The 21,466-nt window shown below is 38.9% G+C and overlaps 2 protein-coding genes across 7 annotated transcripts in view; one reads left to right on the forward strand and one right to left on the reverse strand.

Annotated features, from left to right (window-relative positions):
* Positions 1 to 93: 93 nt before the first annotated feature.
* On the forward strand, positions 94 to 14,136 carry aass (aminoadipate-semialdehyde synthase). Of its 5 annotated transcripts, none has more exons than XM_079449685.1 (25): positions 94 to 375; positions 1,626 to 1,861; positions 2,105 to 2,281; positions 2,440 to 2,524; positions 2,632 to 2,699; positions 3,193 to 3,339; positions 3,530 to 3,608; positions 4,008 to 4,135; positions 4,359 to 4,510; positions 4,863 to 4,985; positions 5,511 to 5,537; positions 5,965 to 6,076; positions 6,293 to 6,352; positions 6,714 to 6,781; positions 9,114 to 9,235; positions 10,067 to 10,196; positions 10,285 to 10,395; positions 10,494 to 10,602; positions 10,837 to 10,977; positions 11,074 to 11,241; positions 11,323 to 11,418; positions 11,882 to 11,997; positions 12,674 to 12,762; positions 12,904 to 13,080; positions 13,187 to 14,136. In XM_079449685.1, the coding sequence occupies exons 2-25, from the start codon at positions 1,637 to 1,639 to the stop codon at positions 13,303 to 13,305; spliced, it is 2,829 nt and encodes a 942-aa protein (XP_079305811.1). In that variant the 5' UTR covers positions 94 to 375; positions 1,626 to 1,636; the 3' UTR covers positions 13,306 to 14,136. The 5 variants fall into 5 exon arrangements, with proteins under 5 accessions (XP_079305811.1, XP_079305814.1, XP_079305812.1 ...); XM_079449686.1 differs by having other exon boundaries at positions 132 to 381; XM_079449688.1 differs by lacking the exon at positions 5,511 to 5,537 and having other exon boundaries at positions 95 to 375; positions 13,187 to 14,135.
* Positions 14,137 to 15,136: 1,000 nt separating this feature from the next.
* ptprz1a (protein tyrosine phosphatase receptor type Z1a) overlaps positions 15,137 to 21,466 on the reverse strand; it is a 42,777-nt gene continuing 36,447 nt past the window's right edge. Inside the window, exons 19-30 of one of the 2 annotated variants that reach the window (XM_079449746.1) lie at positions 20,924 to 21,058; positions 20,436 to 20,570; positions 20,173 to 20,336; positions 19,937 to 20,072; positions 18,956 to 19,102; positions 18,651 to 18,744; positions 18,424 to 18,497; positions 18,216 to 18,344; positions 17,970 to 18,134; positions 17,410 to 17,552; positions 16,249 to 16,384; positions 15,137 to 15,870 (exon numbers count right to left, since the gene is read on the reverse strand). In XM_079449746.1, the coding sequence (XP_079305872.1) occupies positions 15,727 to 15,870; positions 16,249 to 16,384; positions 17,410 to 17,552; positions 17,970 to 18,134; positions 18,216 to 18,344; positions 18,424 to 18,497; positions 18,651 to 18,744; positions 18,956 to 19,102; positions 19,937 to 20,072; positions 20,173 to 20,336; positions 20,436 to 20,570; positions 20,924 to 21,058 (1,602 nt within the window). In that variant the 3' untranslated portion in view covers positions 15,137 to 15,726. The remainder of the gene's footprint in view (positions 15,871 to 16,248; positions 16,385 to 17,409; positions 17,553 to 17,969; positions 18,135 to 18,215; positions 18,345 to 18,423; positions 18,498 to 18,650; positions 18,745 to 18,955; positions 19,103 to 19,936; positions 20,073 to 20,172; positions 20,337 to 20,435; positions 20,571 to 20,923; positions 21,059 to 21,466) is intronic. The other variant, XM_079449747.1, reaches the window with a different exon arrangement.

Here is a 21,466-nt window from a genome sequence, read left to right on the forward strand (position 1 = left end):
AAAGGAAGAGAAAGGGGAGTTTTCCTCACTTTACCTCATAAACCCGCGACGCTACGACAAGGATACGTAAGGAGGCCGATCCTCATCCCTACACCGGATTGGTGGGATTAAAGCCCGGCTCAGATTTCTTCTCTGACGCAGGAATGCAGAAACACATAGTTGTGCAGTGGTCTATAACGCGTGGATGGGTCTAGCCAGCACGTTTTTATTTGTCGGTGGTCCTAAAACAGGTCAATCCCGTGCCGTTAGTCGTCTGCCATTCACATTCAGAGACCCCGTCACACGCACGAGCCGTGGGCAGAGTTTAAACCTTCAGTCCACGTTGAAGTGCGACCTGTGTCACGGGTCCGACGAAACTCATTCTTAAATCTAAAGGTAAAGGTAGGTGAGGAAGCCTCGAGATAAAACACGCTTTGCTCTCAAACACGAGAATCATAGCACGCGTGCGTCATACTAAAATAGCCCGTGCGTCTTTTTTAGCACTAAATTGTAAATAATGAAACTAATATGCGCACGCATTCATCAGTCACGTACACGCAAAGTATACAAACAGTATGACGTCAGGACGTTCACATTTGCATTAAGCGCTTACATTTTACTCGCTCGAAAGTTTATTACTGACAGTGCGCGCTCCCGTCGTTTATCTTAAGACTCTGACACATTTCTGAAGTTCTTCTAGTTTCTGACGTCATGTGATTGTTTAAGGTTATTTTTTGTCTTGTGCTTAAGTATTTGCACTGGAAGTGTGTCTTCGGGAATCATTTCTGATGTGTCCAGACTTCATGAATATTTAAACGCAGGACAGCCACCATTGAAAGTGAAATAATAACAGAATAAATGTTTACTAGCTTTATCCGTAAAACTGTTGCTTGTTAATAATTGTTTTCTGTAAAGCTTTCAAACATTACTAAAAGGGACAGTCCAACCAAAAATTATCTGTCATCATTTACTCACCCTCAGATAGTTTCATCCTCCTATTGACTCCCGTAGTGTTTATTTTCCCTACTATGGCAGTAAATGGGGGATGAGATCTGTTTGTTTACTGATATTCTTTCGAACATCTTCCTTTGTGTCGAGCAAAACATTTATACAGGTTTAGACCAACTTGGGGGTGAGTACAAGGTGACAGAATTTCATTTTCAATACATTTTTGGGTGAACTGTACCTTTAATATGAAAACCGCTATAAAAATAAACTGACCTGACAACTTGGTTCAAAGCAGTCCCTTCCTTTGCAAAACCAGATGTTAAAGTGCATTAAAATGATGGTGAAAGAGAAAATTCTGTCATCATTTACCCTCATGTCATTACGAATCTGTATGACGTTTTTACCTTCTGAAGAACGCAAACGATTTTTTAAAGAATGTTGGTAACCAGACCACATTTCTCCCATTTGACTTTCATGATATGGACACATAACCACCAAGACATTTCTCAAAATATCTTCTTTTGTGTTCCACATATAGAAAATAAAGAGGCATATACAGATTTTGAATAACATAAGGATAAATAAACAATGAAGGAGTTTCAATTCTTGGGTGAATTATCCATTCAAGTGTTTGTGTGAAATGTCATTGTGACTATAAAGTAAGTATGTTCTAGTTTTAACATTGCGTGTTTTGGAAGCCTGTTCGGTCATGCTTCGTCTCGTGAGGAGCCAGGGTAGAGGGCTTAGAGGCTGCGTGCGCTGTCAGAGAGATAACCATCATCAGAATCACCACAATGTCATAGCCATCAGACGTGAGGATGTCAACGTGTGGGAGAGACGGGCGCCGCTGGCACCACGGCACGTGAGGGAGATCACAGCCGCTGGGCACAAGGTGCTGGTGCAGCCTTCCAACAGACGGGCCATCCACGACAGAGTGAGTACTCTATAAACCATCAAACAAAATGTCATCTGTTTCAATAGACAGAAAGAAGTTTGCTAGACAAAATGTCTTTGGACCCCTTCTGGTTGTCAGACCAGTTGTTGGTGAAAAATGTTGTATTACCAGTTCTGGTGGTTTTCATACCCAAGCGCATTTTGGGTTTCTATAGTCGTATATAAATAAATAAATCTACCGAAAATGTAAATCTATTGATTCCTCATTTTTTTTAATTTTCAGTTCTATGAAAAGGCAGGTGCTGTTGTCCAGGAGGACATCTCAGAGGCGTCTCTCATCGTTGGTGTGAAAAGACCGCCGGAAGAAAAGCTGTACCCCCGCAAAACCTACGCGTTCTTCTCGCACACCATCAAAGCTCAGGATGCAAACATGGGACTTCTCGACGACCTTCTAAAAAAGGTTAAATGTCTACAGATGTTAAGAGACTTAGACGTGAACAGGAACTACCTAGTATAGGTCCAATGCAATTCTTTCTGCTGTTGTGAGCGTTATGAAATATTGAATCAGTAGATAACTCAACTGCTTGTACAAGATTTTCACTGACGTTCCCTTTTTAGGAAGTGCGACTCATTGATTATGAGAAAATGGTGGATCCCAACGGCTTCAGAATTGTAGCGTTTGGACAGTGGGCTGGTGTTGCCGGTATGGGACTTATAAAGATGTATAAACTGTGTTTGTCACCTCGGTTAAAGTTTACAGAGTTTCCCCGCTTTGTGTTTATTGTTTACACATCTTCTGTGTCATTTCAGGAATGATTAACATTTTACACGGTCTGGGCTTGCGTTTTCTTGCTCTTGGACACCACACGCCATTTATGGTATTTAGTTTTGTTTATTCATCCATTATTTATTTGGTACATGCGCCGTTACACGAGTAATTTTATGGTCAGTTAATTGGAATATGAACCTCTATTTGGATTACTAGTTTCATTTAGGAGCTTTCTGAAGACTACTTTATACAGTTACTTTGAATGAGGACTGAAGCTTTCAAGGATGCCAAAAAACACCATAAAGGTATTCTAGAAGTGGTCTGTGTGGTTTGTACATTTGATTTCTTACAACGCACTATATATATAAATGCTACTAGTCTTTTATAGTATTGTGTGAAAAACAGACTGAAATATAAGGACGTCTTGAGTTTTCAAAGCTTCAGTTTCCATTCATTGCAATTGCATGAAAAAGAGTGAACAAACGCAATCTTCAGAATGTTTCCTTGTATCGTTCTCACAAGAAATACAGCTTTGGAACAATGTGAGTCAATGATGACAGATGTTTTTATATTTGGTTTACTTATTGTCTTTTACGTGACAGCACATTGGCATGGCACACAACTACAGAAACGTCAGTCAGGCCATCCAGGCGGTGAGGGATTGTGGGTATGAAATTTCCTTAGGTCTGATGCCCAAGTCCATAGGTCCTCTTACATTTGTGTTTACTGGCACAGGCAATGTGTCTAAGGTAAGTGAGAAATCCAAACACAGCTGTAATGTTTAACCAGTCTCTTGCTTTAGTTTTGTGTCAATTGATTCACAAGGTCATGTTGAAAATTGCATCATTTTAGATAAGCAGAATTCAAATTATATTATGAAAACACACTTCATTTTTGGGTGAACTGTCCCTTTAAATATCCTCTCCAATATTGCTGCAGGGTGCCCAAGACATTTTCAACGAACTCCCGTGTGAATACGTAGAACCTCAAGAACTCAAAGAAGTCTCGGAGACTGGAGGTACAGTGCAGATAGTTTACAGTTTACTTAGTGATATGTTAACAGTTCTTAAAGGGACAGTTCACCCAAAACTCCGCCTCTTGTCATTTCAAAGTCAAACATGAATGACTTTCTTTCTCATGCAACTCGTAGAAGGAGATATTTTGAAGAATGTTGGTTACTGACCAACGCCGGAACCCATTGACTTCTATTGTAGACACAAAACCAATGGGTGCCGGCATGGTTCGGTCACCAGCACTTTTCAAAATGTCTTCTTTTGTGTTCTGCAGAAGAAGAAAAAAACGTATACAGGTTTGAAATGACAAGAAGCTGAGTTAATGGTGACAGAATTTTCATTCGTGGGTGAACTGTCCCTATAACATCTTGGTGTCTTTGTAAAAATGCCCACGTGCTTTTCAGATTTAAGCAAAGTATACGGCACAGTGATCAGCAGACATCACCACCTGATTAGAAAGAGCGATGGACTCTATGACCCCCTGGAGTATGAATACCATCCTGAACTGTACACGTCACACTTCAGAAAGACCGTGAGTACTGAGTAAACTAAATAAACGATGCTATCAGTGAATCCATAATCTGACACGAACTAGCCCTAGTTAAACAAACTGCATTTTTAAGAAACTTCCTCAAATATAAGTGTTCATTTCTGACACATTTTCCCAGATCATTTAAAAAATGTGTGTACAAAAGTAACTGGACGTGCATGTAATGTGTGAGATGTGTTTCAGGAGCTTTGTTTTGTTTACACAGGTGGCCCCTTACACAACATGTCTGATAAATGGAATATACTGGGACCCTCACACACCCAGACTGCTGCGACGTCTGGACGCTCAGCGTTTGATCAGACAAAATACATCAGCATCATCATCACCTGATCACGGCTGCCCCGCCCTTCCCCACAAGTGAGCACCTGAAGTTATTATTGCAGTGTATGACTTGTAACCAAACAGTTCTTGTGCACCATTGTCTACCATAAAAGGAATAATTTCTTTGTTCTGTTCAAAAAATCAAAAGAAGATGTTTTGAGGAATGTAGGAAAGCAAACCGGTCTGGGGCACTATTGACTACCATTTAAATTTTTCCTACTATGGTAGTCGATGGTGGCCAAGAACTGTTTGGCTACAAGCATTCTGCCAAATGTCTTTCTCTGTGTTCATCACAACAAAGAAATGTAAACTCAGATGATGATAGAATTAGAATTTATGGGCGAACTATTCCTTTAAGCATTTCACACTCTTGATCTGTGATCATCAGGTTGTTGGCCATCTGTGACATCTCGGCAGACACGAGTGGCTCCATCGAGTTCATGACTGAGTGCACCACTATTGAGAAACCCTTCTGCATGTATGACGCAGACCAACATATCGATCACGACAGGTGTGATGCTGTTTTCTTCCGTCTCGTTCTGTTAGCAGGGCTTGTAAATGCATTTTTGTCTGGTGGTTGACAAAACCACCAGACATTTCATCGGTTTGTATTGAAGGAAGAACAGAGCCACGCTGTAGCTAGACTTGAAGGTGGGCTACTACCCTAGCAACAGCAGCGCCAACTTAGCATTGGCCTATTTCCATGTAGAGCTGGAATGGCATGCCTGATTTAATATGATAACCAGTCCCCTTTTTGTACATGGTCCTCTCACAAAGCCTTAAGGTGGGTATGAGCCTTCAGATGAAATGACAGATATTTCTGACGTGCTTCCATTTCTTAAAATATGATGTAGTTGTCATTAATTTAGTCATCTTTCTGTTTAAAAACACATATTATGTCAGAGCTTATGGCCTTGTGGGCAGCGCTCCAACATATGTGCCACGTTTGCACTTTAGGCGACCTGAGTTCGAGTCTCTGCTCATGGTCCTGTCCTGATCTTGTTCCCCTTCTCTCTCCCCCTTCACTTCCTTACAGATTATTTTCACATTTAGTATCACCAAGGTATGATAAAAAAGTTCATTTGGAATAATACCAAGTATTCTATATTTCATAGCTTCTTGTTTTTTTGTAATGTTTCAGTGTCTGTGCTAATATGTATTTAAGCTGTTAAACTGCTTTGTGATAGGGCTGTTTCACAAAGTAAATCGCAATTAATGGCATCCAGAAACAAAGTTTGTGTGTACATAAATGTAATATATGTTGTATTTACAAACGCATACATGTATATATTTAAGAAAACTATAAAAATGAAGAAATGTTTATATATAATTTTATGTAAACACAAACTTTTATACTGGATGTGATTAATCTCTATGAATTTTTGAACAGCCCTATTTTGCGATATAGAAATCAATTTGAATTGAACGCTTCTGGTGTGTCATGTCCCAAAAAAGACGTCCTTTGATTTTTCTATATATATTTCATTCAGTGTTGAAGGAAATGGCATTCTGATGTGTTCCATTGATAATCTGCCCGCTCAGCTGCCAATTGAAGCCACTGAGTATTTCGGGGACCGGCTGTTTCCTTACATCTGGGAGATGGTAAGATGTCAAAAGCGAGGTGGTGAGTCAGAATCTTGTGTTGTTGTAAAGCTTGTGGACGATGGTTTGCCCGGGAGAGGACTGCTTTGAACATGTGCAGGTTTTTCATTGAGGAAGACGCTGTTTTGAGTCCCTGTAGTTAAACCGGTTAAGCGTGGCACTGATATAGCCGGTGGCACGAGTTAAATAAAAGCGGCTTAAACCTTTTCCAAACAGCTCCCGTCAGACGCCACCAGACCGCTGGAGGAAGAGGACTTCTCTCCACAAGTTAGAGACGTAAGTTTATCAAGAGGTTATTGTCATTCTTGCATACATAATACAGATTGTTTTAAGATTGTAAAAAGCACTGTACAGGTTTTTTAGTTCGATTACGAAACAGCCGGACATGCACAGACAGATACAAATCTGCACTGAAGACTCAAACATGTGTGGGAAAAAATGCTGGAGATTTCTTGAATCAGAGTTATAGGAATGCTGATTTATTTGTACACATGTAAAGAGATGTTTCACCGTTTGTAATGGCACCAAACAGAATGTATAGCTTGAATAAAAGCATCTGACAAACGCATGAATGTAAATCTAAAAGACTTTATTTGTAGCAGCGGTTTGATTATTTCCATTATTTATCTCGATCTAGGCTGTTATTACATCCAACGGGAAGTTGACGCCCAAGTTTGAATACATTCAGAAACTCAGAGAGAAACGGTAAGAAACTTTCAAGAAGGCTTTCAATAGATTTCAATAGCTTGCTTGGGTTGTCAACCACAAAACTGAGCAGTGGCCGTGATACATTATTATTAAAAATACTTGTGAAGTTGCTTCGGATGATATGCTGACACGATAAGGATCCTACTGAAGATTTCTTCAAAGGTTGACTGACAGGTAAAACCACATCAATGCTTACAGCATATTGTAGCTCCAAACAAACTTTAGCCTTGATTTCTTTCAGCTTTAAAAGTATACAAAAAATGCTTTTGGTGAACTTTTGAAAGTACCGCGGGGAATATAGCATGCAATATTGTCAGTAGTTCACAGAATGAAACAAAATGATCACTTTACCTAAACAAATACCTTTAATTCCTATAGTACATTTTGAAATCAGAAAACCGTTTATTTTTTCTGCTGCTGTATATTAATTCAGACTCCGAATGTATTTGTGTCGGATATGCAGAACACTGCCTGATACACCAAATAAATGTTCACCCTCGGTTTTCTTTGGTTCGATCATTCCACGGGTTAAGCTCCAGATTAACATTAAATGTACTGTAAATGACTACATCATATTTCTCGTGAGGGAAGGATGTCTCGTGCGCCGGTCGTGTATTCTCTAACTTGAAGTTGTGTATTTTTTGGGAAGACACAGGGTGGTCGCTGTGCTGCTTCTGCACTGCCTAACACGTTGCATGACTCGAGTTCATGTCTGCTGAGAGCGTTCTCTCGTGGGTAGACCATCTCGGTCTCTTTCTCACACACCATCTCTCTAACTCACTCCCACACCTCTATTCATTCCTCGAATTTTCCGCATGCCTTACAAAATCAATACGCCTGTCCCTTTAAATTTTAGGTTCAATTCTTATCCAAGGTGAGCTTCTCTTTTCAAGCTCCAGATATCTTTTCACGCTGATTAATTGATTATATCATTTGAGTCACTTTCACGCAATGGAAATAATAATCTTTTCATGCCCTTCTGACGCCAGCCCATTCACGGCGCTATCAACAGTCATTTCACCAAACACTCCAATAGAGCGCCTTTGTGCCGTCTCGGTCTCATTCAAGGGCAAAAAAAAACAGTCTGACAAAACCATAGACTGCAAGTTTATTTTGTATCCATAATGGTCTTTGTACTTACTGGAGACGCCCACAACATTGACCTCCATTTAATCAATGGAACGCTTGAAGACCCTCCAGTTGACTCGCTGCTTGATTTATTTGTTCTTGACTTGGATAGAGATCTGTCTCCAATCCAAGATGATCAGATTAATAAACATTTTATTGAGCAATAATGAATGACTCTAATTAGTTTTATTTATAAAATGAATAGGCAATTAAAGCTGGTAACAATTCACACTTTTCTGTGGCTTATACTTTGTTGTATTTAAATAATTGCATTTGACATTGAAGTCTTTTTTTAAACTAACGCGTTTGACTCTCAAATATTGTTAATAAATCTCCCCATTTCCTCTAAATTATATTTTGTGGATTTTCTAGTTTTGTGGTATTTTGAGACATGAGGCATGCAGGTGGTGGGGGGTCACGGGTTACATTTTTGCTCATGTGCACCATCAGATCCAATTAGGCTGAGCGACAGGGGGTGGTCGCATCACATGTGTTTCCCGGGGGACTCGCAGAGCAAAACAGCCTCGACAAACTGTGTCGGTTATCTTCTGAATGGAGAACATACTGATCTAGAATCAGATCTTTCCTTCCTTATCCCAAAATGTTACATTTGTTACGTGCAATCTGTGACCATATACCTTAAAATAAATCGTAACGCTTCATCTGTCTTAAAGGTTCAGTGTGTGAATTGCAAGCAATGGCTCAGTCAACCGCTCCCTTTCAAAGCACTATGGTGGCTGACACGGCGAAAGATGACGTCGCGCTTTCGCTTCTTTGTCGAAGGAGATAACGCATTCATGAAAGGTGCTCCTGTAGAGCAGTTTGTCCATTTAGAAATGGCTCATTCTAAGGTAATAAAAACATAACGCTTCATTATTTAAGGTCCTTATACACCTCTGAAGACATAGTTATGTTTGTTATATTGCGGTAGTACTGCCAGTAGACCCTCCAAAAAATGACACACTGGACCTTTAAACAAACTTGATTTGGATCATTTTTGGACCACTAGACCTTATTGATTATTTCTTCCTCCATCTCAGTGGATTTTGCTTCCTCTTCAATCGGTTTAAGATCACTATCCAACAGGATATGTTTGGTGATTTCACAGATTGTTTTCTTGAGAGTTTTCGTGTATGTGTGTGTGTGTGTGTGTGTATGTGTGTGTGTGTTCGTGGTAATAACTGGACCATCTGGCACACAGGGAATCCGAGCAGATCATGAAGAAAGCGGGAATGAAGCGAGTGCTTTTGCTGGGCTCAGGCTATGTGTCTGGGCCAGTTATCGAGTATCTCACCAGGGATGCTGGTACCCAGGTCACAGTGGGTGAGTGGTGAAAAAATCCGTCTGGGATGCGGCACTACTAAATTTGATAAATTTTATGTTATCGGAGTCACAGTCCTTAAATTTGTAATGAAATAAATAAGCCTTGAACACGAGTAACACTTTACAATAAGGTTGTATACGTTAAGGGTGGATAACACGGTAATTAAAGGGATGGTTCACCCAAAAATGGAAATTCTGTGATTTAATTTATTCACCCTTAAGCAGTTCCAAAATCATTTCATTACTTTTTTCTACTGTGAAACAAACGAGAAAGTTTCAGAAATGAGGCTGATTGTAAATGTTTCCATTATTTCATCTATACACCGAATGAGGACGGCAGCTGTCAGCCAGTAACATCTCTATTGTGTTTTTTTAGAAGAAATTATCTCATAGAAACAACATAATTAAACATTTTGGGTGGACTATCTATTTAACATAAATGTACAATATTTACATAATTTATTTCATATTAATAGTAATAACATGTTATTCATTAAACGGTTTATTGAAATATTGTTAAATAATTGCTTACTCTCTACATATCACTACTGTCAGGATTTACTTGCATGATTTTTTTTTTTTTGCCGTAAATCATTATTATTATTATCACCCTTTACGTTCCTCATTGGGTTTGATGTACTTGATATAGTTGTATATGAACTATAATAAGAGTCATATATTAATTTAATATGAACTCAAATTAACCAAAAGTAAAACCTTATATTTACTCGTCGAGATGAATGCTTCATTCATTTGTACATAAATATTCATAAATTGTTAAGTTTGTTCAGTCATGATATCTAATTTATTGCGATCTACTTTGCCTTGCAGCCTCCAATTTTTTAAACCAGGCAGAAGAGATGGCAGTCACGTATCCTAACACCATCGCTGTGATGCTGGACATCACCAGCCAGGAGGGTCACCTCGAGTCTCTGATCAAAGACCATGACATTGTCATCAGGTAAACATCTAAAGATTCATGTATTTATTTTCAAAAATTCCTGTTAATCAGTTGCATAATTTTTCTTTGTTGTCATCATTGTACCTAGCATGTTACCGTACGCATTTCATCCACAAGTAGCCAAACACTGCATTAAAATGAAGGTGAACATGGTGACGGCCAGTTACATGAGCCCAGACATGAAAGAACTTCAGGACAGGTATGGAGTTTACGATTTCTGTATGATTTGTTTTCAAATCCCATTGGTTGACCTCATTATACATGTGCTTCTCCATGATTGGCTGTCACCTCCCCTAGTGCCCAGGAAGCTGGCATCACCATCGTAAATGAGATGGGTCTGGACCCTGGCATTGATCACATGTTGGCCATGCAGTGCATCGATCAGGCCAAGGCAGACGGTTGCTCTGTAGGTATTGCACGCGTGCACTCGTATGTTTGTTTACCAGTTGGATGTGTTTATGGGTATTTGTGAAAGAGTGACATACTGTCGCACCATTGGTGGACTCGCAAGTGACGTCTGGAAGACATATGACAGAGCTTAATAGACGTAGTGAATGTTCATTTTCACTTATTTAACAGTTGGGTGGAACATCCTTTTCAATAACATTTGGTCACATGATGCTCTTTGTTTCTTTTACAGGTGGAGTCCTATAGCTCTTTTTGTGGAGGTCTTCCTGCTCCAGAATGCTCGGATAACCCGCTGCGTTACAAGTTTAGCTGGAGTCCATACGGTGTTCTGCTTAATACAATCAGTCCGGCCATTTACCTGAAAGACAACCAGGTGATACGAGATGGCCCGTGTTAAAATATCACCACAATCTTAAGCAATATCCAGAAGGATTTTCTGAACATGTAAAACCTTTCCTTCACCAATCAGATTGTTAGCATTCCCCCTGGTGGCGCCCTCATGGACGTCACAAACCCGATGGACTTCCTGCCCGGTTTTAATCTGGAGGGATTCCCCAACCGAGACAGCACCAAGTACGCCGAGCCTTATGGCATCGAGACGGCTCACACGCTTATCCGGGGAACTCTGCGCTTCAAGGTGTTTATGCTAAACAAACTGTAGAAATCTGGCTCATTTCTCAGATCTCTGAACAAACTAATGTGTCGTGTGTGTCCGCAGGGCTTCTCTTCAGCGATGAGCGGCTTTGTGAAATTGGGGTTGATCAACACTGAGCCGTGTCCACTTTTGGATCACACAGCTTCTCCTGTTTCATGGGTACACTCTTAATTTCATTCTGTTGAATGAGCAGTTTTAACATTAGCGCGGTCAAATGATTGAATCGTGATTAACCCCATCCAGAATAATAGTTTGTGTTTACATAAATAAATGCATGTGTTTCTAAATACAAAATGTATTATGAATAATATAAAATATGCAAATAAATAAACATTTATGTATGATATATATTATTGGTAAATATAAATAAAATACATGGCAATATTTTCTAAATGTATGTGCATGTTTTTATAAATACACAATTAATATGCACAGAACACACACATATATTATGTAAACACACACTTTTATTCTGGATGCGGTTAATTCTGATTCATCATTTGACAGCCCTACGTAACTCGATAAAATATGAATTGAAACAAATTTACACATTTATTCTCTCTTTAACCTTTTTTAATACGTCTGACTTATATATGGTGGTGTACTCTTGTCTTCCTCACAGAAAGAGCTCTTGTGTAAGCAGATTGGATTGGCCAGCACAGTGAACAACAGTGCTTTTGAAGAGGCTGTTTATGAGCGGATAGACAAGGACGACTTCAGAATGCAGAGTCTCAGATGGTAGGGAACAGTTTAATAGTTTAACAGTTGAATGATGACTTTCTTGTACAGTACGTTTTATTTGTTAAATGGTCTATACGATTATGTAAAATGCAGGTGTGTGTTGTATTAAGCTGTACTTGCCAACACAAAACTATGGCTTGAAGAAACTAACCTTAAGTATTCAACTTTCACACTTGTCTGCAGTTTAAACTGTATAAGTGATGCCTTAGGTCACGTGGTTTGTTGATCAAATCTTTGATTTCTACTACATAGTAAAACCTAGTTAGCAGGAACGTTGTAAAGACGTATCTGAAACGCATTCATTGTAACATCAAATAACGTTCCTGCAACATAACTTTGTTATTTCCATATTCGTCGTAGTAATGTTACGTTGAAGGTGGACGGAATGTCGCAATAATGTCCTAATGACCAACCGTCATGCTGACCAGTTGACAACGTTATCAGAATGAAAAATCCTAGAGATAAGGGACTAGAAATATCTAGGGGCGAAAATGTCATAGCAATGTTACAAAATACTTAATACTTACAAAATGTCCTACAGGCATTTCTTTTGTCTTTGAAAAATGTGTGACAGAAGTTTATTAGAATAAAAAGCTTAACATACATATACTGTAATCTCACAGCCTAGCTGTCTGTATTGGTTGGAGATGATTGACTGAATGTATTTTATCAGGCTCGGAATGCTCAGCGAGGAACCCGTTCCCCACGCCAACACCGTCCTAGCAGCCGTCGCAAAACACCTGGAGGCCAAACTCGCATACGGTAATGACAGTATGAATGAGATTTAAAATGCATGATATATGTGAGACCGGCTCATCCAGGTCGTTGTAGGTTTGATTTTATGGCGACTGGAAATGAAGTCTGTCTGACATGCAGTACTTGGCATCTTGCTTTTTTGTGTAGTTAAAGGTGAGCGTGATATGATCATCATGAGGAACGATGTAGGGATCAGGCACCCCACGGGCGAGTTGGAGACCAAACACATCAGCTTTGTGGTCTACGGCGATCCCAATGGATTCTCAGCTATGGCCAAAACTGTGGGCTACCCAGCAGCGATTGCAGCTCGTATGGTCCTCAACGGTCAGTACTGCTTAATATACATCATATTTATAGGAGCACATTAAGCCAACCAGAAAATGTTAGGATTCGAATTCTCATGTATCAAAACACTTTTCACCATCCACAGGCGAGCTGTCCACCAAAGGGCTTGTGGTGCCGATGACGAAGAACATCTACAGTCTAGTACTGAAGAGACTGCAGGAGGAAGGTCTTCAGTATGTTACCAAGAGCACCGTGTCAGAGTAACCCAACCCCTGCTGCCTTCAAACACCTCGCTGAGATCACAACAAGCCTGTTTTACCGGCCACCAGACACAAAACTCCCACAGTAGTATACAAATAGCCCGTAACATCTATTACTTGATCTGTGGTAGTGAACGTTAAAGCATTATCGGGATAACTGACCCCAAACGAAGATCTTTCATCATTTATTCACCGTCATGTCATTACAAACCTGTCTGACTTTGGAAGATATTTTGAAGAATGTTGGTAACCAAACAACATTGGGCCGCATCGATTTCTCAAAAGATCTTCTTTTGTGCTCCACAAAATACAACTTTTGAATGTTTTGAATGACATGAGGGTGAATAAGTGATGAAAGAAGTTGTATTTTTGTAATCTTGATCTTTTATAAGCGTTTAGGCTTGAATACACTGAACAAGTGAGGATTGTGGGCATTTGTTAAATGATGCGTGTTCTTTTAATCATTGTTGTTGTGGTGAACAGCAGCGAGTATTTTATTATCGGTAGCGTGTACATGTTGTTGTCAGGATGTACGGTTGCTTTAGGTTTAGTTTCTGCGTGCTGTCAAACATGAACGTCTTTCACAGTCCGTGTTTTATTGCCGTAAAACTAAAACAGTATTAAAATCTTTAAAACGAGCAATAACAAAAAATGTTCATCCCTAAGTATTATGCTGTTGTACTCCAGCAGTTATCATAGCTCTCTCTGGTGCTGAATACTACTGAAAGGCTTTGATATGGAAGTTATTTTTTCAATGTGCAAATTGTTTTAAAGCAGCTGAATATCTTTAATCTGTTTTTGTTTTCCTCATTAAAACAAACCTGCTGTATTTTATAACAACGCACCTTTTTATGAATAGCACATTCTAAGAGATCATATTGCGTGTTCTCACCTGTTGTTTGCATTGTTTTGCAGTCCATCAAGAAATGTTTGGTTAATCTTAATTTAACAACAGACATCACGGATAGAAATGAATGACCCCCACCCCCTGTTGACTGCCCAGTGGTGGTCATAAAATGATCGTATTTGTTCTGTTGACTGGTCAGTGTAAAGTAGGCCACCAAGCCGAGGATAATTGGGTCCCGTAATTATTAGAAGTTAAAAATGCAAATGAAGCTAACAACTCAAGACGGCGTCTGGCCATTGACCCATATATTGTCTGCAAATGAGCGTGACCTTTTTCTTTTAAGATTAGGGATTAGAATTTGGGCATAATTACAAGCAATTCTTCAAAAGGATTATTTCATAATTCTGTGTAGCTGTCATCTTTGTCACCAAAACCTAAGCCACAGATTTACTGTAATCGGTTTCTTGAAGATGTTCCTCCAGGTTTAAGAGTGAGCTGAGCAATGGCTTACGGCCCCATAAGAAGCGACCCGGTCGGTCTCGTCGCGTTAAGCCAAGACAAATTTGAGATGGGCCGTGTAAAAGTTAATTGAAAAACAAAAGCCCTCTTTGGCAAATGACTTTTGAAGAAAACCTCGCTTTGTTTTGCGTTCGTCGGTTTTCCTCGCGGGCCAGATGGAGGAGACGGCATAATTATTACTCAAAGATCCGACCTCTTGGGTAGTTTGGGAATCTGAGCTAAAGTCAAAAGAAACTCGCTGAAGAATTATCAGCCCACGTGAGCCAAGCGGAAGGCGTCTGGAGACTAATCAGCATGAGTCTGTCCCCAGGGCGGATGAAAATCAGAGAATATTATTGAAATAAGATTTAAAGACGGGTACGAAAATAGTACAGTGTTAATCATTTAAAAATGTGCAAATATAATCCTCCTTAACTAAGAATCGACGAACAGATCAGCTGAGTTTGTAAGTAAACAGATCACTCTTATTCGTGTGCTTTTTTTAATGCTACGTACAGCTAAACAGTGTCAGTAAATAATGCGGCAGTGACGGTACAAAACATCGAAACCATTATTTCAAAAGTGTCAACAATAAAACGCAGCCATATCCTGTAAAGCACTAGAGCCTGTGAGGCACAATATAAAAAACTAGACATAAATAGAAATTTGGTCCATCGACGTGGATGCTGCAGTATTATTATTATTTACAGATTAGAACATTTTTTACCACCAATGACACGTGAACTTTTTTGCTATTTTGCATTTATAGTCGTGTGAAAAAGGGCGTGGCTGAAATTCTTCGAAACTACCAAAAATAGACTAATAATAAACAAACAAAAAACATCTTTAAACAAGCTTTTAAGCAAATAAATATAAGACTGTAAAAGACGTTAGTAAAGCGTTAGCACAAGTGGCAGTTTGAAAGACAAATGGTCCGGAGTAAAAATGTGGAGTTGTGTTGAAAGGCACACGTTTAAAATCTCCGTCAGTTCAAAGATCAAAAATGGATTGGGGGACATCAGACGAGCATTCTTTGATGGAGAGTCTGTGTTTTTTCCTGTGGAGGCTTTATCACTATGGTTACACCAACGATTCCAGACTCTCGGCCGTGCTCAAGGCGTCTCCTGGGACTGTACCGTTGTTGTCGGAAGACTGTAGCGCTCGCTCGTCTTCTTGGGTGCCGACCAAACTCAGGATAGCTTTGTAAAGGAACTGGTACTGTTCCTGTCCAACAACAAAAAAACAAGAACATGTTTTTAGCCTGACCACACAAAACCTCTCAGAATGTTAATTTTCCCTTGCGACTGAGTAATTTCACCTCAGAACATTTTTATTTTAATAACTTTTAATAATCTATTCATTTCTAACTGTGGTTGCCAGCAAATGTAAAGTATAGTAGCTAGCGGGATAGGGGCTTCAGTTGTGACAAGCAAATGAATACATCACACTTTATTTTTTAATTGTTTGTGTGTGTGAATCAATATTTATATAATATGCTTTCATGATATTTCTTCATATCGTCCCCAACGCTATATAAGATTTACTTGCATAAATGAAAGAACTTATTGAAATGACTTGTACTATATATGAAAGAGGTCTCACAATGTCAGTGAAGACAGAAGGTCTTGCGAGGTTAATCATCTTGGCCATCATGTAGACATCCACCACGTTCTCAGATTCGAGCTGTTGTACGAGGGTAGACAGTGCACAGAACGTTCCGGCGGTCACGCCACCAAATCTGTGGATATACATGAACATAAAACATCAAACAGAATCATTTTAGCTTAACAACATGCTAACATCAAACTGCTGGAGTTGTCAGATTGACAAAAAATGCCATAGTTGATGGCTTAAATAAAGAGGTTCTGGTCTGTGCTTGGATATAATATAACAATTTATTTTATATTCACTTTATATTAATATTTTATTGTAAATTAATTGTATTAAATTCAATTCAAAATACTCCACTTTCGGTAGACGAATCAGTAATCAGCATTTTTGTTCTGTTTTTAGTACAAATAGTGTCTGGTTAGTAGTAATTCATTACAAATGACAAATTAACTGCATCACCTATCATACAGACGAAATTAAATTACGTAATTGTTTTAAAACTTAAACACATTTTAGTTCTATTGTCCATGTGGTCAAGGTAAACTTAACATTTAATTTGATAATTGAATTAGTTTAACAGCTGGTTATGGGTAAAGTTTAAAGATTTTAAATGTTATGCTCTATATAGAACCGTATATACAGTATGCAATGCAAAGTACATAACCAACTGTAATTAAATTACTTTGAGAATGAAGAAAAATCCCTTTGATCCAATGATTAGCATGAAAAAGCACAGCAACTGTTGTGGGTGTTATAGATTACAAAGGAATTCAGAGTTTAAATATCTAAACACTTTTAAATCAAGATACATTTACCCGAGGAAAAAGAAAAACTTTGTTTTTAATTCAAATTGATCGATTAAAAATTGATAAAATATAATAAATATAAATATATACCCCAGTGGGGTAAGAAAGTTCAATTTAATAAAAAATGTCAAGTTTAAATATCTACCAATGGGGTTAGAAAAATAAAGCATATTTTTCATATTTAGGTTTGCTTTCAGAAATTATCTAAATTTTTCTCTCACGACAATGTATCTTGATTTAAGAATTTTGGATATTTGTAATGGAAACGAAGATAAAAACACAGAATAAGAATTTTTTTTTTTTAAGAGAATTTCAATATACAGATAGTTGTGCACGGACAACTCACTCATCGTGTACGATCGTGGGTCCATCTTTGGAGACGCCTTCTTTTTGGACGATATTAATCAGCTCAAAGACGCTCCTGATTGGACTGTCCGGATTGGGCCAGTGCGGGACCCGGTAATGCCTTACTTCTAGAACATAGTCATCCTGAAAACAGAAAGCGGATGAGATCTGAATGTATGCGTACGTTTATTAGCAGGTGTGTATGGTTTAGAGTTCCTGCACAGTCAGATGGCTCTGTGTTATGCAAGATGCAACATGTGTTGATGACGGCTGTTGTTTAACTCTATTCTCGCTTTTCGTCAGAATCCATTTGCTCTATCGAATAATTTCTGCTATGGTGTAAATCAACGTCGCAAACAGATGCCCGCGTTTATGTTTTCTGAATAAATCTGCTGAAATGACGCACTCACATTCACATAAAATAATCTCTCCATCTCAGCCTCCGTATGATACTTTCCTCTCTGTGCCTTATGGATAAAATCTCAGTCGTTGATCCTATTTCTGTTGCTAATAATAGTCCTAAACCTGATCAGCTAATAATATTATTATGGTAGCTGTTACCTGCGTAGCCTCCAAGATGTAATCCTGCACTATCAACATATCTTCATTTGACAGACACACTTGACTCTCCCCTCTCAATGTTACAGAGAACGTCTCGTAGATGATTGGCTGATCTCTCACAGGCCAGAATACGATTGGCTCACTGTTGTCCGTCTGAGAACGAAACTGTGAAAGAAAGAGATATGAATGAGCGCATATGAATATAGGAAGTAAACTATCAACAAAGGCAGACACAACGGTACTAACCGTACAACTTGTGTCTGTTAATGATACAATGACCCCGCCGTTGTGATCCCACACCATCCGCCAAAAATCCTTTACTGTGCTGAGCAAAGGATTCTGGGTAATGATATACTCATTGCTTTGCTGGTAACCCTGATCCAAACAGATGAATGAGTCTTAAATTGTGTAACGTGTAATTTCATAGGAAGTATTGAATATGCAGTTATATCACCATGACATATGAGGCATTGATGTAGTCTGATGGGTCTCCTACTGATGTGGACAGACACACTCTGGTTTTCTCCACTGCAAAAAAAACACACACAAACAAACTGCCGTTATACCAACAATGTTAAACAATTAACAATGATGGGTACTTTCCATAGTCTTAAAACAAGTAACAAGCCTTATTTGTTGGCCATTTACATTGTGTCATAAGCATTAGGTCTGTGAACCCACCAGGTAAAAGCGAGCAGCTCCTGTTTTTCACACGGTTGCATTCTCTCAGAGCACTGGAATAATCGGTTTGTTTGGCATTCATCTGGCACACCAACTGCAATCGCATCATAGACATTTCATTCACATTCATTCATTTGGCAGACGTTTTTATCCAAACCATCTCGCAAATTTTACATTTTGTGTAACCAATAACCTTTGTGCTACTCCAGTAATTTTTTTCATGACAAATAATAAAACACTTCTAGCCGTGCGTCGATGTATGTATTCAAAACTCTGAAACCAAAGGCAGAATTTATTGGGCTTACTTTGAATTGTTTTTCCAGGCGCGTCCTGCCCGAGGGTCCTGGTGTCAGGAGGTCATTAACATATCGATGAATGTGGCTTGATGGCACCTCTGTATCTTTACTCAAAATGGCCTCTACTAGAGCATCATGGGTAAAAATGTACTGCTCCTGTAAGAACAGCACAGTGAGTGGGTTTGAGATGGAAACATCTCAGCAGTGTTCCTTTATGAAAATAGTAAACAGCACATGGGTAACACTAGAGTTGTGGGTCTCATGTTTGTGCTACAGTATGCTGTATCATTTATATATATATATATATATATTTTAGCAATTTTAAATCCAACTGTCCAAGTTGCTCATTCTATTCTTTAAGTATAAAATATAAAATAACCTCAAATATTAATTCATTTTATAAAACGGTTAGTTCCAGTCCTTTATCCTGTGCTTTATTCACAATAACGCTATGACCGCTTCACAGATCGATTCTGTGTTTCACTCTTAGCAACTACCCTTAGTGAAACATTCTGTTGCAGTTTAAGGTTAATCAGGGACTATTTTTAGCCAGCAGAAGAAAGACTAAAGGGGGTCGCAAACCAGACGCAGAAGCGCAGAGCCATTGTTTTTAAAAATGAACATACTGTTTTATACAAGTGTACACACGTCGGCCGTCATTCTGCGACTTAAATCCTCTTTAATGAATAACTGGCTTTGCCGTAAGCGGCATTTATCTGTTCGGAAGTAATGGAAAAACACTGCATTAATACAGAAAAACTAATAACAAATTGTCCTAGACGTGACGCTGCGCGGCTCCGGTGTTGAATGACTTTGTCACTCCTGAGGTTTCATTTTATCGAAATTCAACAGACACTGGATCGAAATTGACACAATACACATAGAAAAGCTGATAAAACGAAGTTTGAAATGGTCTCTCTTTTTCTAGTGGCTGTATGTATTATCTTGTACAATTCTTAATTCAAGCAGACCAAAATGAACTGTGCTCACCTCTGTTTGAACTAGATAGTTGCGCTGTGTACGAATTTGCTTGAGGAAGCCCAGAATGTTAACTGTGCCTTCTTCTTGAATTTGCTTCAACATGCTTTCCAGCACAATGTAGGTTCCGGTTCGTCCTACACCAGCACTAAACACACAAAAAAAACACACAAAAATTCATTTTACCACAGTCTTTAGTGTAGTTAATACAATGGAAGACCATCAGTACAATAGGTTTAGTGAATAACCTGCAGTGTACGATCATTGGACCCATATCATCGGTTCTGTCTCTAGATGACTTCTTGACGAATGATAACACAGGCAGAACGTACTCAGGTACACCCATATCAGGCCACTGTGTGTAGTGGTATTGTATTACTGTTCTTTCATTAACACGGGCCTTCTGAGAACCCTGTGAGATAGACACGGGGAAGATTCCAAGTAAACATCATCGATGAGCAATCAATAGTTAGTGTCAAATTTTGAAGTAGTAAAACAAATCGGTCCTTGCCTTCTTTATGCTGGTGTTTCTGATGGTGAACGTTCTTTGGGTGTAGTGAGCCAGGACTTTTGTGTGCTTCACAGTTACCAGAATAAATCCATACTCTTCCTGATTCTCCAGAGGCCAGTACTGGTCACACTTTCTCTGTGGAAAGATGGAAGAGGAAAAATTAAGATCGCAGAAGATCATCATTTCTGATCCATAGACATCTTGTAATGTTCAACATGTTATTGTTGTCCTGTCATAGAAGGTATTTATTAAAAATAGTTCAGAGAATCAATGTACTCATTTCATTTCAAACCTGCATGACTTTTTTTCTTCTGCAGAGCACAATAGAAGATATTTTGAAGAATGTTGGTAACCAAACAATTTAGGCCCCCGTTGACTTCCATTGTGTGAACAAAACCAGAGAGACATTTCACAAAATATCTTCTTAAGTGTTTCACACAAGAGTTATATACAGGTTATGTAACACCGACTGTTGAGTAATAGCTCACCCTTCTGTTCTCCACCAGGTTTGTGATCATGACGATCACTCCCACATTTTGCTCCCAGACCATCCTCCAGAAATCCACAATGCTGGACTTCAGGGGCCCTTGAGCTGCGATGTAAGTTTTATGTTTGTTAAAACCCTAAAATGGAAGAAAGAATAAGAAAAGAATCCATGTTTTGTCAACTTCAGTGTTCGGATCATGTCAGGTTATAAGTATTACACTGGTCCAGGAAGTGCATCTGGACCAGGGTTGTTGTGAAGTCTTAAAGGAACAGTTCACCCAGACGTGAAAATTCTGCCATCACTAACTCTCCCTCAAATTGTTCCAATCTGTACACCTTTGTTTATGATGTATAGCACATGTTGGAAACTGAATAGTTCTTGGGAACCATTGACTGCCATTGTTGATTTTGTCCGACTATGGAAGTCAGTAGTGCCCCAGAATAGTTTGCTTACAAACATTCTTCGAAACACCTTTCTTTGTGTTAAGCAGAACAATGATTTTTACACAGGTTTTGAAGAAATTGAGGTTGAGAGAATGATGACA

The sequence above is a fragment of the Barbatula barbatula genome (assembly GCF_947034865.1).
Source record: "Barbatula barbatula genome assembly, chromosome: 25".
Lineage (NCBI taxonomy): Eukaryota > Metazoa > Chordata > Actinopteri > Cypriniformes > Nemacheilidae > Barbatula > Barbatula barbatula.

Excerpts from the sequence above, each read along its gene's own strand:
- aass (XM_079449685.1), top strand. The coding sequence starts at position 1,637 with ATGCTTCGTCTCGTGAGGAGCCAGGGTAGAGGGCTTAGAGGCTGCGTG. Across the intron at positions 6,782-9,113 it reads CAGAAACTCAGAGAGAAACG|GGAATCCGAGCAGATCATGA; the intron begins GTAAGAAACTTT and ends TCTGGCACACAG. Across the intron at positions 11,998-12,673 it reads AGAATGCAGAGTCTCAGATG|GCTCGGAATGCTCAGCGAGG; the intron begins GTAGGGAACAGT and ends GTATTTTATCAG.